Source organism: Lepidochelys olivacea (genome assembly GCF_965140295.1).
Source record: "Lepidochelys olivacea isolate rLepOli2 genome assembly, chromosome: 6".
Lineage (NCBI taxonomy): Eukaryota > Metazoa > Chordata > Testudines > Cheloniidae > Lepidochelys > Lepidochelys olivacea.
In genome coordinates, this window is record NC_140416.1 from 18,274,445 (window position 1) to 18,289,028 (window position 14,584).

Genomic DNA, 14,584 nt, shown 5'->3' on the forward strand with positions numbered 1-14,584 from the left:
CTTTAAAAATATTGTTATTGTAACATCTTGTATTACAGGCCACAACTCCAAAACAAGTGAATACAGGCTTTGCAGATGTGCTTCCTGTCCTGAAATATCTGTGCCACCACACTGTGCCAAAACCCAACTCTGTCAAAACAGAAAGCAAATACTGAAGAATATGAGTGGCCTGGTAATTATGTTATCAAATCTTTGCTTTGTAATGTGGACTTCAGTTTATCTGATAAAAGCACTAAAAAATAGAAAGGCCTGATGAGGGTTAAAAAGGGAAGAGGAAATTAATTTTTCCTTCTGGTTTACAAGCTGCCCGGCTCATTTCTGTATTTACATATCCATTTCTTGGAACATAAGAGAATTAATAAAAGGGCTTAAAAACTGTTCACCTTCAGCTCCCGAGTGTTAATAACCTCCGCATTTCATTAGCTGCCACATGAATAAACATCCATTTGGCTCCATCCTGAATGGCTTCATAGAATCAGAAATTAGAGAAGCGAAAGGCCCATTAGGTCATCTAAACCAACAACCAGCCCGAGCAGAGTACTTGCCTACTGTATGCTTGCTGTCCAGCTTCATTTTAAAAGCAGTGGCCCCCGAACTTTTCAGGGTAATGCTCCCCCTTACTCCTGTCTGCACTCCACGACTGCCAGGGGGGTGGTGAGGACTGGTCACTGACGTGGGTAAGGGGGCCAGAGCTGGGGCCAGGAACAGAGACTTGGACAGGGGCCGAGGCTGGGGTCAAAGCTGCGGTCAGGCTGTGGTGGAGGCCAGAGCTGCAGCCAAGGCCAGGGGCAGAGTAGGGTTGGTGGCACTCCCTCCCTGTCCCCCGTGGGGGCTGGCCCAGGCCCCGCTGTGCCCCCCGAATGTTTCTCCATGGCCCCGAGGGGGGGCACATCCCACAATTTGAGGACCACTGTTTTAAAGGGACACCATGAACTTAGAACAACCCAACACTTCTGTCTGGAATGTCTATTCCCTAGTAATTGTTACAAGTGACATGAAAGATTAAGTGGAAGAGATCAGTGTTAGAGACCACTCTATAGCTGAATGTAAAAGTTACATTAATACAACATTAAGTTTGCATCAAATAATTATATAAAAAGTGTTCAGACCCCACTGAGCATGCTTGGATGTGATTTTTCAATTGCTTATTAACTTTGGTTTTAAATTGCACCCTCCCAAGCCTACCATAGGCTATAGACTAGTTAGGAGGAGGAGGATGGGCATAGTTGTGGGAGTCAGGCATTCTGGGTTCTGCCACTAATTTGTCATGTGACTGGACAAGTCATTTAACCAGTTTTCCACATCTACAGAATGATAACACTTTCTCAGCACATAGGTATTGTAAGGGTTATTTATTTGTAAAATGCTTTAAGATAATCAGAGGAAAGGCACAACAGAAAAGTGCAAAGTGCTATTACAGGTTTCCCAGTCACAGGAAAAATGGCTGAAGTTCGAGACAGGTCAGACTTTTAAACAATAAATTTAAATTCACCTTTGGGCTGAAATAGTGAAAGATATGAACCACTTATGCCAAAGGAAATTTGCATTCCAGTGATCACTGTACTCCTTACCAATTCTTATGCAGAATAGCTCTATGGAACCCTATGGGCCTGCTCCCGCTCCCATTGAAGCCTGGTGTCAGCTGGGGCCTCTAGGTGCTACTGCAATACATATAAATAACAGCAGCACATCTCCCCTTAATTTCAATGGGGCAAGCTCTATGAACATAAAGCATTTTGCCAACATTTAGTGACTAAGCTCTTTCTTGAAATCGCACCATGTACACAGCTTTTCAAAAAAAAAAAAAACAAAAAAAAAAACAACCTACCAATGATAAGCCACCCAAAATTAATATATTAAGAAAATCTTCCACTGATGTGTAGGACACAGCATCTGTAAGATGCCACCTTACTTGTCAATACAATCAGGATCTACATATTCAATTATTTTCAAACCAAGATCTGCCCCGGCAACAAGAACAGGAATTCAAGAGACAAACATTGTGAAGGAGGGATATGTTTAGATCACAAAATTTTTTCCCATTCTTTCAGACTGATACTTTTAAACAGTACGGATGGAAAGTTATTTTGCTTATACAGTATAATTCTGTTTGAACAAAAACTTGTCATGTTTCTTGATAGATAGCACAAGAATCCATACTTTGGTTATCTACTTTACCAGAACTCTTCTGTACTGATTATTGGAACTGGTAAGACAAAACATTGCAGTTCATAAGATTTGTGCTAATTTTTGGAACTAATTAGTAGAAAGTAAATCTTTTCTCTGTTCAGAATACTATTATCACATTGACTTCAGAAGACAAATATATAAAGGGCACAAGTCAGTCATATTCAGATCTTATCCTACATCCACTAAAAAAATCATTGCTATGCTGGCATCAGGTCATTAGTGCTGTATGGAAGGACTCTAGCACCTATGCATTATATTGCACTGAGTGCACTAGAGAACACACATTTTGGGAAAATAAAAGGTTATCAGCCAAGTATTTAGACTTTATGCCTAGAAAACGCATGCAGCTCCCAATCTGCATAGTGGCAATGTTTTGGAAATAGCTTGTCCCCTTTTCAAATCCGGTAAACACCTTCCCCAGTTTTCAGATATATCACAAAACCTGTCAGTTGCCATTCCTGAGGGACTGGTTAAAAGGCACTAAGTGCATCTCAGTTATCAACCTGTGTAACTCCCAGTTTGCTGTTGACAGGTTGAGGTTTTCTTGACAGGTTGACTATGTGTCAAGTTTTACTGAATCAAATCCCTGTTTTACAACTGTTGTTTTGGTGTAGAAGATAGCTTGTGAGGCAAACAAGGAGAAATTCCCCATTCTTTTAAAAGGAATCCTTCAGACAAGCACCACTCTCCTTCCAAAGGCCTGCTACCTCTCCAAAGGCCTGCAAAGGCCTCACTGTGCATTCTGTGATTGATACTGGGAAAGGGGACGGAGACAAGCTGACCTGAGGAATGGGAGGGGACAGCAGATGTACTTTGTCCACTATCCAGACTTGGAGAGATCAAGTGAAAATAATACATCCCCAAGTCTATATGAACTTTTCGGTGTGACCACTGCAGCTAAAGGAAACCCTAGCAGCATGACTCCCACAATTACAGGGAGCTGGGAGGGGATCCTAAAAGGGGTCATACTCAATGCAGAGGGAATGATCTGGGCCAGTGTTTTTCTTCTTAGAAGTCATAAGGCACACCACAGTTTCACTGAGCAATAAGCATGAACTACTCTACATTTAGGAGGGACAAGGCCTATTCTTAAGCAATAATACTGTTATTTTCCTTTCTCCCAGTGGAAAGCAATCCCAGTCCAGTGAACGTCAATGGAATTGAAAGCAGTGTCCCAATCGATCACTTCTAAAAACACCTATTTATCAGTTATGTAGAATTTTTTGGGGTGCCTCTTTCAAGAAAGAGGACATTAAAGTGCACAATATTGTTATAGCCCTGTCAGTACCAGGATATTAGAGAGACAAGGTGAGTGTGGTACAAGTTTTAGAGTTTACACAGAGCTTTTCTTTAGTATCTACGTAAGCTCGAAAGCTTCTCTCTCTCACCAATAGAAGTTGGTCCAATAAAAGATATTACCTCCCCCATGTTGTCTGTTTCTTACATTAAAGGTTAGATTTTCAGAAGAAGCAGAGCAGGGGCATGCACCTGTTTTGCCTGCAACACTCAAGTTTAGGTGTGTGCTTTTTTTGAGGGAAAAATCTACTGTGCTCTCTTTTTAAAGTTTAATTCTAACATTCTGTCCACACAACAACTTTCAAGACCAGTTAAGGAAACTAGCACAGTTTAAAAGAGAGCTGCACAATAAGCTTTTACAAAACTATTTTTGAACTCTGCTCGTGGAGACAATATAACACAACGCAGTTGTCATGTGGAAGGAGCTTTGTAGCATTTGCTGCAGAACTCCACTAGTTCTCTCCAAAACTCCCACAATACACAGTAAGATACCAACAAAGGCTACATCCCTTTCCAAACCATGTATGTACACACAACTTTGGCCAGACTAATGCAGTTATCAGAAAGATTTCTGGAGATGTGTAAACTTTCTGAGATGACTGTATTAATCCTACAGAAAAAAAAAATATATACAGCAAAATAGACAACACAAAAGCAAACCACTTTATCCTGAACTTTAAGTCACTAAATGCCTGATTTTCATCTAGCACCTTTATTCTCATCTTCTCAATGTAACATGATTTGCCTTCTGCAGCTTTGTCCTCAGCTGAACAGATCCCTGATCTGCTGTGAAACTTGCTAAACCACAAATATCATTCTGGGATGATACATCTCATAGTCTCAAGAGATGGAGAACTGATTTTGGAGTCATGGAATCATAAGATTATACCTGGGGGAAAAAAGAAAAGCCTCCCGGGAAGGTGACCGAAAACCTGCTGATCCACAGAAAGGAATGGGAATTTTAGAGTCAGCTGCATGTGAACTTGTATTTGGAGAGGGGGAAAGGGTACCTCAAATACAGGACTTTATTAGTCAAAATCAGCCAAAGCTCCTGGCTGACAACACTGAAACACAGTTCTGTGAAAAGCTGCTAAAGGAAACCTCTATCAGATTTAGGAAGTGGGATTTTAATGTAACCCTGTGTGATACAAACCAAAAAAAAAAAAAAAAAAAAAAAAAGGTTCTTAAGGTTTCAAGACAGAAGTGGAAAACCCTCTACAAAGAACAGATTTCTGCCCTCTCCCATTCTTAACATCAGTCCAGCTAAGGAACACAGGAGTAAATTTACTTCTTTGTACAATCATTAGCTAAGGAAGAAGTTGAGGTTATGGGGTAAACCCAGGTACTGCAAACTGTGGTTTATTTTAGAGCAGTGGTTCCCATACTTTAACAACCTGTGAACCCCTTTCACTGAAGTGTCAAGTCTCACAAACCCCCTCCTAAAAATGAATATTTCCAGGGATTTTCTCCTTTACCTGAGTATAAATTATAAATGCAGTGATCTTGGAAATATAAAATTTGTTTTTATGGAAGGCTTATTACACACTATTCATTATTATTTATCATTACAATATTTTTATTACATTATGAAAACAGCAACACTCTTCCAAGTTCTCACTTTTGTAGCTTGTATCACTTTGAATAAGCCTGTTATAAGACAAGGCTCCTATGTTTCATCAAGGAATATCAGATGTGAAACAGCATGAAGGTATTTAAGAAGCCAACTCAAAGAGCTCCTCCTAGACAAGCATTCAGGTCTTGAGCAGTCTAGGCAAACAACCCACGTTATAACAAGTTCTTCATAATAATTTGAAAAACAATACTAGCTACCTATTTAATTTTAAAAAGAGCAAAAAATATCCACCTCCCTTTCCATTTCTTATAAGGAGTTTTGAAGTTTAAATCTCCTCACTGTGATAGATATGCTTGCTTTGATCTGCTTAACTCTTGGAAATCCAGTAGCTCCATGCCGCTGGCCCCGTGCTGCCCGGGGTCCCTAGGGACAGCACTGTCCTCCATTAGGGATTTTTTTCCCCCAAGAACCCCCTGTAACATTTCACAAACCCCAGTTTGGGAACCATTATTTTAGAGAGACAAAACTTACCTATTTTGGGATGGGAAGTTGGCAGTGCAGCTTCTGGAAAAGGTGAAATCTGACAATTGTCCTGATAACTTGGATAGTGAGGTTCTGGATGACTGACACGGCAAGGTTGCTGGACAGTAGTATCTTGTACTATTGGAAGAAGGAACAGTATTATAAGCCCATAAAGCACTTGTTATACATTGCTTTGACATTTTTTGTATTCAGATTGACATGAGTTTCCAAAATCTGTGGTAACTATAAGCATTATGAATGCTTCTGGAAACAGTGGTGTGATTTGCATGGGTGCCAGGTTTGTATAATTTTTGGTGGTGCCCAGAACGGGTCCAAGCAGAGCCATCCTGTCCATAGGACAGACCAGGGCAACCACCCTGAGCCCTGCGCTTTGTGAGGCCCCGCGCTTTGGGGGGACGCGGCGTCCAGGGCAGCCTGGGGGGTTAGCAGGGGGCCTGGCACCGGCAGCAGTGAGCATCCCGCCCCGCCAGTTCCCAGCATCGCTTAGGGGAGAGGGCGGAAGCCAGAAAGAGACTGGGTGAAGGTTTGGGGAAAAGGGTGGAATGGGGGCAGGGAGGGGGCAGAGCAGGTGCGGGAAGAGGCAGGGTGGAGCAGGGGTGGAGTGGGGGCAGGACGGGGACTTGGGGGAAGGGGTGGAATGGGGGCTGGGCGGGGCAGGGCAGAGCAAGAGTGGGAAGAGGCAAGGTGGAGCGGAGCAGGGCGGCTAGGTCGCTTGATGCTGCCAGTGCTAGGCCCCCTGCAAGTTCCCCAGGCCACCCTGGACCCCGTGTCCCCCTGAAGCATGGGGCCCAGGGCAGTTGCCCCAGTCTGTCCTATGGACAGGGTGGCTCTGAAAGTTTAAACCCAAACATTCTGAATTCATTGTGCCGCCGTTCCTGAATATTGGTGGAGCACGGGCACCACGGGCCCATATAACTCGCTGCCTACGGTGATTTGACACTGCTGCCAGACAGGCAGTCCATCCACTGTTACTCCATGTGAGTCTCCTCTTTCACTTTTTAAGGTTTCTACAAAGACTATCACCCCTCCCCTCCAAACTTACTTCTATATTGTCAAGATCATCCAAAGATTCCAAAATGCTTGACAAAGGTTTTATGATTCTCAAAGATGGCACAGTTGTCCAAGGTCACACAGTAATTCTAAAGCAGGGCTGACACTAGAACCCAGGTCTCCTGGCTGCCCGTTCTGTGTTCGAGACACTATACCTTAAATAACTACTGGTAAGCGAGCATGGAGCTGAACGGCAATGTTCTGAAATCTCTCACACCACACCTTAAATTGGTCTGCATTATACTAGAGCAGTGGTTCTCAACCTATTTACCACTGTGGGACGCATAAGACCGAGAGAGCTGCATATGTGGACCGCATCCAAACAAAATATATACTACCCATATGACCGTGAGGATGTCACATGGGCCGCAGCTGTGTGCTGACTGGGCCGCAAGTGGCCCGTGGGCTGAGAACCACTGTACTAGAGTGATTCGGAATACCCTATTCTCCTCGTTCCCTTCTCTTTCCCTGTTGTGCACCTCAATGTTGCATAGAAGGCAAAAGCCTGTATTAAACTATAGGAGAGAAAGTTAATAAAGCCCAAAACTCACATCCCACCTCGCAGATTGCATTATCTTATGTTCTCCTCCCTCTGTGCACAGTGTTTCCTCTCCAACTATCTGAAAGCCACTGCACTGCATTACAGTTCATTAGCCTACCTCTCCCTGGAAAAAATATTTGGTGAGGCTTCATATGAAGGCTGTTATATGAAAAGAACTGTTGTAAACTGCACTGTACATAACTCAAGTCTAGTACCTAATAATCACTTATGAATAAATAACTCATACTGCAGCCACATTTTTCATTTTCAATATGCTTTAAATAATACACTTACAGGCTCTCATATAGCACTTTTGTCATCATTAGAGCATACAGCACTCTACATAAGGTGGTTAATATCAATATCCCCATTTTACAGATGGGGAAACTGAGGCACAGGGCGGTGAAATGACTTGCCCAAGGTCACACAGCAGGCCAGCAGGAGAGACACAGGTCTTGTGCGTCCCATTCCAGTGCCCTCTCCACCATACCACACTGCCCCTCAAACATTATCACACTATGTTCTATCACCATACCACTATATCTTAAAGAAAACGTCCCATACCAGTTTTGCACCCACCAAAACACGGCCATGCAAAAATGTCTGCACAAAAAGTGGACCACAAGACTTCAGGAGATATTTAGAGTGCGGGTTGAGGCCCCTTCAGAAGTTTTGCCCATAGTATGGTAACTACATTTCAGTGCAACTATTCTGCACATTGCAAGGTTAATAAAAATAAAACTTTAGTTCCACAGAACTTGCCTTCAGACTGTATTCCTTTTGTATGTAATATGCAGGCTGGTAGTGCGCATAGATTAGAGAAGTGGTTCTCAACCAGCGGTACATGTACCTCTTGAAGTACACAGAGGTCTTCCAGGGGGTGCAACAACTCATCTAGATATTTGCCTAGTTTTACAACAGGCTACAGAAAAAGCACTAGCGAAGTCAGTACAAACTAAAATTTCATACAATGACTCTACATGCTATACACTGAAATGTAAGTACAATATTTATATTCCAATTGATTTATTTTAGAATTCTATGGTAAAATGAGAGAGTCAGCAGTTTTTCAGTAATAGTGTGCTGACACACTTGTATTTTTCTCTGATTTTGTAAGCAAGAAGTTTTAAAGTGAGGTGAAACTTGAGGGTATGCAAGACAAATCAGACTCCTGACGGGTACAGTAATTTGGAAAGGTTGAGAGCCACTGGGTTAGAGGCACAGAGTGTAAAACCAGAATGGACCACCAAATCATCTAGCCTGACAAGTATATCACTGGCCACCTACACCGTGCAGCACCCGCATACTAAATCCAACAACTGAAATGAGATTAAAACTATTACAGGATACTAGACTATTATGTGACACAGGCAGAGTATAGGAGGGATCAAGTTGCAGGGGCCTTGGGCACTGGTACAACTGCAGGGAAAGGATTAAGTGAGATATACCCAGATAATACTGCAAGTGACCCATACCCCATGCTGCAGAAGAAGGTGAAAAACCCCTTAGGTTTTACAAAAAAACACATAGAAAGAAGACTTTAAAAAAAATTACAGGATTCACATAACTTGGACTTTATTTAATCCAAACTCTAAAGCAAGAGACACTATGCTATTGTTGGGTATGTTTTTGACATTGGTATTTGTTCCTTCTGTCAGAACTATTTGAATTGCCAGACGAGCTATTAATTCATTACACTGTTTTGCCTTCCACTGTGCGGAAGTAATACTTAAATTATTATTGAAAGAGTAGAAGGAAAATATTTCTATTTTTTCAGTTTACTTTGGAGATTTGACAGCATTTTTCATCCAGTCAGTTTCATTGCACAGACAGTTTTCCCTTTTGGGGGGTTGTTTTTTCAGAGTAAAAGGGGAAGAGGAAAACAAAAGTGGAAGATGGGTTTGTAAAAAAACACAAAAATTACCAAGGAGGACGCAGTGGCAGGTGCAGTAACAAAGTATTTTTAACTCATTTTATGAAATTGACAAGATTTCAAAGTGATGGTGTCATTTTGAGGAAAAGAGAATAAATAATCTACACCCTTTGGTTAAACCCTTGAAGAAAAGTCTCACAGCTGCTTTCAATGGCAATGGGAGTTCAGAACCCCACACACGTCACCACTGCAAACTGCATGTGTGTTTTGAGGACTTACCAGTGGCTCCAGTGAATACATCACCCTGGGATGGACTTTCTGAGATGATAGCTGTGGCCTCCACGGTTGATGCACGGTCGAAGGTCAGAGCACCAGAAGTAGTGATCTGTCCTGACGGAGTCACGGTGACTGGAAATAGCAGAAGCACTTTCATAATTAGTGCTCAACTCTGAAGCCTTGGTTGTTTAGCTGTTGATCTCCCTGTTCTGAATCATCCTAAGTCACAGAATTCACAGATCAGTAATTGACCTGTGTTATCAATATTTGGATAACACCTCCATCGCACAGAATGGTAAATGGAAACAAAAATCTCATTTTGGCTTCTGAATTCATTGTGCACACATCAGCTTCCCAGAGTTATGGCTCATTTTAGTCTCTGAAGCGTGGGACCCAGATCAGTCCTGCACAGTTTTATTCCTATTGCATTACAACAATTTCAAATCACTACACAAGTGATGCCACAACACAGGAGCCAACGGAAAATAAAGCAACAGGGCTAGGAAATCCAACAAGGCAGATTTCTAATTCATGGAAACTTTAGTGAGAGCAGCTATTACTGGTCTGAGAAACTAGAGTCACCTCAATATACTTCCACTATGGTTTGGTTCTTTGGACTATTACCACCTTATTTCCCTTAAAAGGTGACCCACACCACTCTGAGACAATGAATAATGTGCAACGCTAAAGCCACAAAATCCTTCCATACCAAAATTCTAAAGACAGTGGACTAGGGTATTTAGAAAGATCTTAAAACAACCCTATATTTTTTAACTCCCCTAATCAAGCCCAAGGAAAGGAATCACACCTGCCATCTTGGGCTCACTCCTGCGCCTATTATATGTTCAGATAGATCTTTTCACAAAAAACACAAATACCAAGCTTGAGAAATGGCTGCAGATACTCATTCTTGCAAGGACCTGTTACAAGATGGTGGCTGCTCCTAGCAACAGTCAAATAGGTTCATCTTTATTTCAGAAGCTGATTTGAGCATGTTAGAGAGCCAGAGAACCTGTGTTCAGTTGTGTTTTTAAAACAAAACTGATCAACAAAAACCAATTTTGGAACCCCCTGAGCACAAGGCTTTGATCATGAGACTGAAGTCTGCAGGATTCTGCAAGAGACCGAGTCGACCCAAATTCTGGACCTCTTCCCTTAAAATCGAACTACTTTACAATTCAAACAAACTTTGACTTAATTGCCATATACTTCTATTTTCTACATTTTCTTTCTCAGTATTGTTGACAGTTAAATATTTTTCTTGGCTAACAAAAATTTTCCTTCAGGCAATACAGGTATTTCCCTTCCTGCCCAATTCATTCAGTATAGTTGCAATCCAAATCCTGAGACTTCACTACCAGGAAGAGACTGGAAAGTCGCATACACTGAACTATGACATCATTGAAGGTAACAGGAAATGGAAGCAGACTGTTTATAAAAGTGAACCTTTGTTTTCACACAAGTATCTTGGTAATCAAAAACAGTGAGAAACAAAATACAGAAATATTACATGGTATCTAGATAGGAGTTAAGCTTAATATATTCTGAGAAACCTGTTTGAAGGTGAAGATAGCCCATACAGCAGCTCTCACTAAAAACTTCCAAATCAGAGACCATTCCAGCAGCTTAGATTCTTTTAGTATGTCTCAAGAAACAGCGTGAGGCTGAATATACAGAACCTGCCTGCTCTCAGAAAGTGAAAGTCAAACCAACAGGTGTTAGGCACCTAGTTCTGGAAAAATCTACCTCTAAACCTCTACGGAACAAGGCCAGGGCTCCAAAGCTTTTGATGGCCCACTGGACCAAAAGACAAGGGATGGGGATGGAAATCTAGGTTTCCTGAGCAGCAAGAAAAAAAATACAACCCACGTTTTAGCAAACAAAAGGTTTTCAAGATTCTTAAAAAAATATTTTCCTAGAAACAGAGCTGAACATTTTTCTACTGAGTTTACAACTCAACTATTGCAACACTGTGCTCATGCACGAGAACTAACAAACGAAACGGACTAGTCAGACCCGTCTAGTTTCACTGTTTAATCAAAAGGACATACCAAAGCTAAACTAACAATCAAATTTATTAAAGCCTTTCCGTTTGGATTCTCTAGGATGTAATTAATATGGAAATCAAGCAAAAAAGACAAAATATGATCTATCATGACAATGCTCCTCTAATAAAGAGCCGGCAGGTTTATTCCAGAAGGGAACTTACAAGTGGTAGCAGCTGTAGCAGGAAGCAGGGTGATGTTTTTGGGAGAATCCTTTTTCACTGGCGTTGTAGGCAATTCGTTTTCTTTTTTTCGCCTTTTATAAGGGACAAACAATCGTACTGGGCCACTCTGAGAGAAAGAGAAATGAGCAATTATTATGAGCTTTCTTATTAAGACTTTTTGTCCTTTTTCAGCTTGATCATGTTTGCTCTAATTCTTCAGACACAGCTGGGAGCATACTCTTTTATATGTAGCAGCTCTTCCTGAGGAAGACAGAGCGAACAAACCATTGGGTTCTCCTGCTGCTGCATTTTGTCAAAATGCCAATTAAGACTACAGCAGAGATATTTGCTTCTTCTCTCCAGGCCAAAGAGAACAGTTAAGATGCACAATATTTAAGGTATTACTGATCTCAACCCTTTCAGTACAGCTGGTGGTGTCACTCCATGGTCAGCACTAAAGACGGTCAAAATTGAAGGCTAAGGTATCACCAGTCTCAGCAAAGAGCATATCCCCAAACCAACAAAATCTCTACCTTCCTACCCCCATTATGTTACTCACTCACACAAAACGTCTGCTCCAGCTAAAAGGGACCAGACTTGGCATCTTACCATCATTATCTAAGGAGCAGCTCTGAACATCAAACAGAGGGAGTTCATTACCCCTTTCCTTACTCTAGTCATGAACAAAGCACACTGCATCCACAACACTCCCAACCCCTTCCTGTCTCAGGTTGCTCATGACAAACTCTGATGGCCATGTGACAGCCTAACTGATTATCATTAGACCATAAAGCCAACACTGAAAGTTTTCAAATTAGTGGCTGTAAACTTGCAACTCACCAAGGTCATGTCATCACAGCAGGCAGCACAAGTGCATGAGGCAGCATGAGGATTTAAAATCCCATCCTGAAATTGGGAAGTTACCAGGACAGCATTAAAAGAGTCACAAACCACCCAAAGCATGAACATACTCTAGCAAATGATTCAGGCCTCTCCTGAGAATCTGTCCACTCCCTGAAGACCCTGGGTAGCAGTAAAAAGGACAACTCTTCAGAAACAAAGGGAATGGTGGGGAATATACCAAGGGAAGAACTCCAAAAGCAAAGACAAAGGGCAGGTGAATGTGAGTAGAATAGTATAAAGGATCTCTGCCCAATTGTCTGTTTAATAGTAATGCCCCATAAAGAATGGGCCTCCCTTCTAACACTATGGGATGTAAAATATCTGGAGTAACCTAATAAGGAGCAAGGGAACCACTTGTTCCCAGCCAAACAACAGTAAAAGAGGTTCGATTATAGAATTAGAAGTATGTAATGCAGGTGGGGAGCCTTTAAGGCTATCAGTTCCCCATTTCTGCCACATGGAGTTCAGTGCTGGAACTTATCCCATGTTAGCTTCTAACTGGAATAAAGCTATAACCCTTTTTGCGCTTAACAAACATTTGGACTGACTTAACTTGGGAACCTGGCCAAGGTTCTACCCCTTGGTTCTCAGCAAAACCAAATCACTGTTAATGAAGTGCCCTGTTGTAACAATGATTTCTCTTTAATACTCCTGTGACTAGGTCAGTGTGTTCTCTCTCCCCCTCATCCCTCTGACAGAACACAAGCATTTGGCCAGGACGTTGGAGAGTCAGACACTGCCCTCCCTTCCCCCGGAGCAGAGATAAGCACACGCTTGATCTTACATGAATAAGGCACTGCAGTGGCCTCCCAGCATAGCGGATGCTTCTTTTCCAATCTTTGCTACTGGCTCTTCCTGCCATGGCTTCAAATTCAGTGGGGCTGTACCAGTTCTCCCCTTGCTTAATACATCGGCCCCGGCCTCCTAAAACAAGGCAAGAGAAGGCATCTAGTGGCTAAGAATAACTTTTTCACTTTTCTGAAGATGTAAGCACTGAAACCATCAGGTGATGAAGCAATTAATCCATAGCATGCAAATATCTGGCACACTAGTCTAGTAATTCCCACCCTATTAGAATAATTGTACTCATTTAAGACCTTGGCTGTATTAACCAGTGCTTACCACCTCCTGTTCATTTGTGTATACTTAGACCAGGGGTCTCAAACTCAAATGACTACGAGGGCCACATGAGTACGAGTACATTGGCCCGAGGGCCGCACCACTGCCCCTCCTCCCCACGCTTCCCTGCCCCCATTCCAACCCCTTCCCTGAAATCCCCACTCCAACTCCGCCCCCTCCCTGCCCCCAGGGGTTGCAGGAGGGGTGTGGGGTGCAGGAGGGGCCTCAGGGCAGGGGGTTCGGCTGCAAGAGGCGTTCAGGGGGGCGGGTCTGGCCCGACACGCACCGGGGGCAGGGCAGGCTCCCTGCCTGCCCGCCCTGCCCCCATGCCGCTCCGGGAAGCGGCCGGAACCTGTGGGAGGTGGGGGCACAGGGGTCTGTGTGTTGCCCTGGCCGCTCCTCCAGGTACCTCCCCCGAAGCTCCCATTGGCCAGGAACAGGGAACCGCAGTCAATGGGAGCTTTGGGGGAGGTACGTGGAGGCGCAGCCAGGGCAACACACAGACTCCTGTGCCCCACCTCCCCCAGGTCCCGGCCGCTTCCTGGAGCGGCGTGGCGGCAGGGTGGGCAGGCAGGGAGCCTGCCCTGCCCCTGGTGCGTGCCGGGCCAGAGCCGCTCTAGGTAAATGCTGGGGGCCGGGGGTGCCGTGGGGAGCTGGAAGGCCACAGAAAATAACCCCACAGGCCGTGTGTTTGAGACTCCTGGCTTAGACTGCTCCACATCCTAGTCTCATTAGCACCTAGATCTGTGCTGGAGGAATCTAAATTAAATTATATGTCTGCAGTACGTACAAAGCTTTCCCAGGCAAATGGCATCGACTTCTCCAGAAGTAATGCTCTCCTTTACTTTTATTTTTAAGTTTCTAGCCTTTATGGTTGTGAAGAAAAGCTTCCATATGTGAACAAAAGGGCAATCATGGATGCCTGAATCTGCAGGCAGATAGCTCCAGTGCCTCTGTGCTGCTTGTGGCTGTGGCAAGATTCAGCAGACGCAACAAAGAATAGGAGAGCTT

At 43.2% G+C, this 14,584-nt stretch overlaps 1 protein-coding gene across 3 annotated transcripts in view; it reads right to left on the reverse strand.

Moving 5' to 3' along the window:
- DEAF1 (DEAF1 transcription factor) overlaps nucleotides 1–14,584 on the reverse strand; it is a 43,851-nt gene that overhangs the window by 22,946 nt on the left and 6,321 nt on the right. For all 3 annotated transcript variants that reach the window (XR_014712030.1, XM_084630865.1, XM_084630866.1), the window contains exons 5-9: nucleotides 13,239–13,378; nucleotides 12,392–12,457; nucleotides 11,552–11,678; nucleotides 9,346–9,474; nucleotides 5,591–5,719 (exon numbers count right to left, since the gene is read on the reverse strand). Coding sequence is in view for 2 of the 3 variants with exons in the window: in XM_084630865.1 (XP_084486991.1) it covers nucleotides 5,591–5,719; nucleotides 9,346–9,474; nucleotides 11,552–11,678; nucleotides 12,392–12,457; nucleotides 13,239–13,378 (591 nt within the window). In the remaining variant the exon portion in view is untranslated. The remainder of the gene's footprint in view (nucleotides 1–5,590; nucleotides 5,720–9,345; nucleotides 9,475–11,551; nucleotides 11,679–12,391; nucleotides 12,458–13,238; nucleotides 13,379–14,584) is intronic.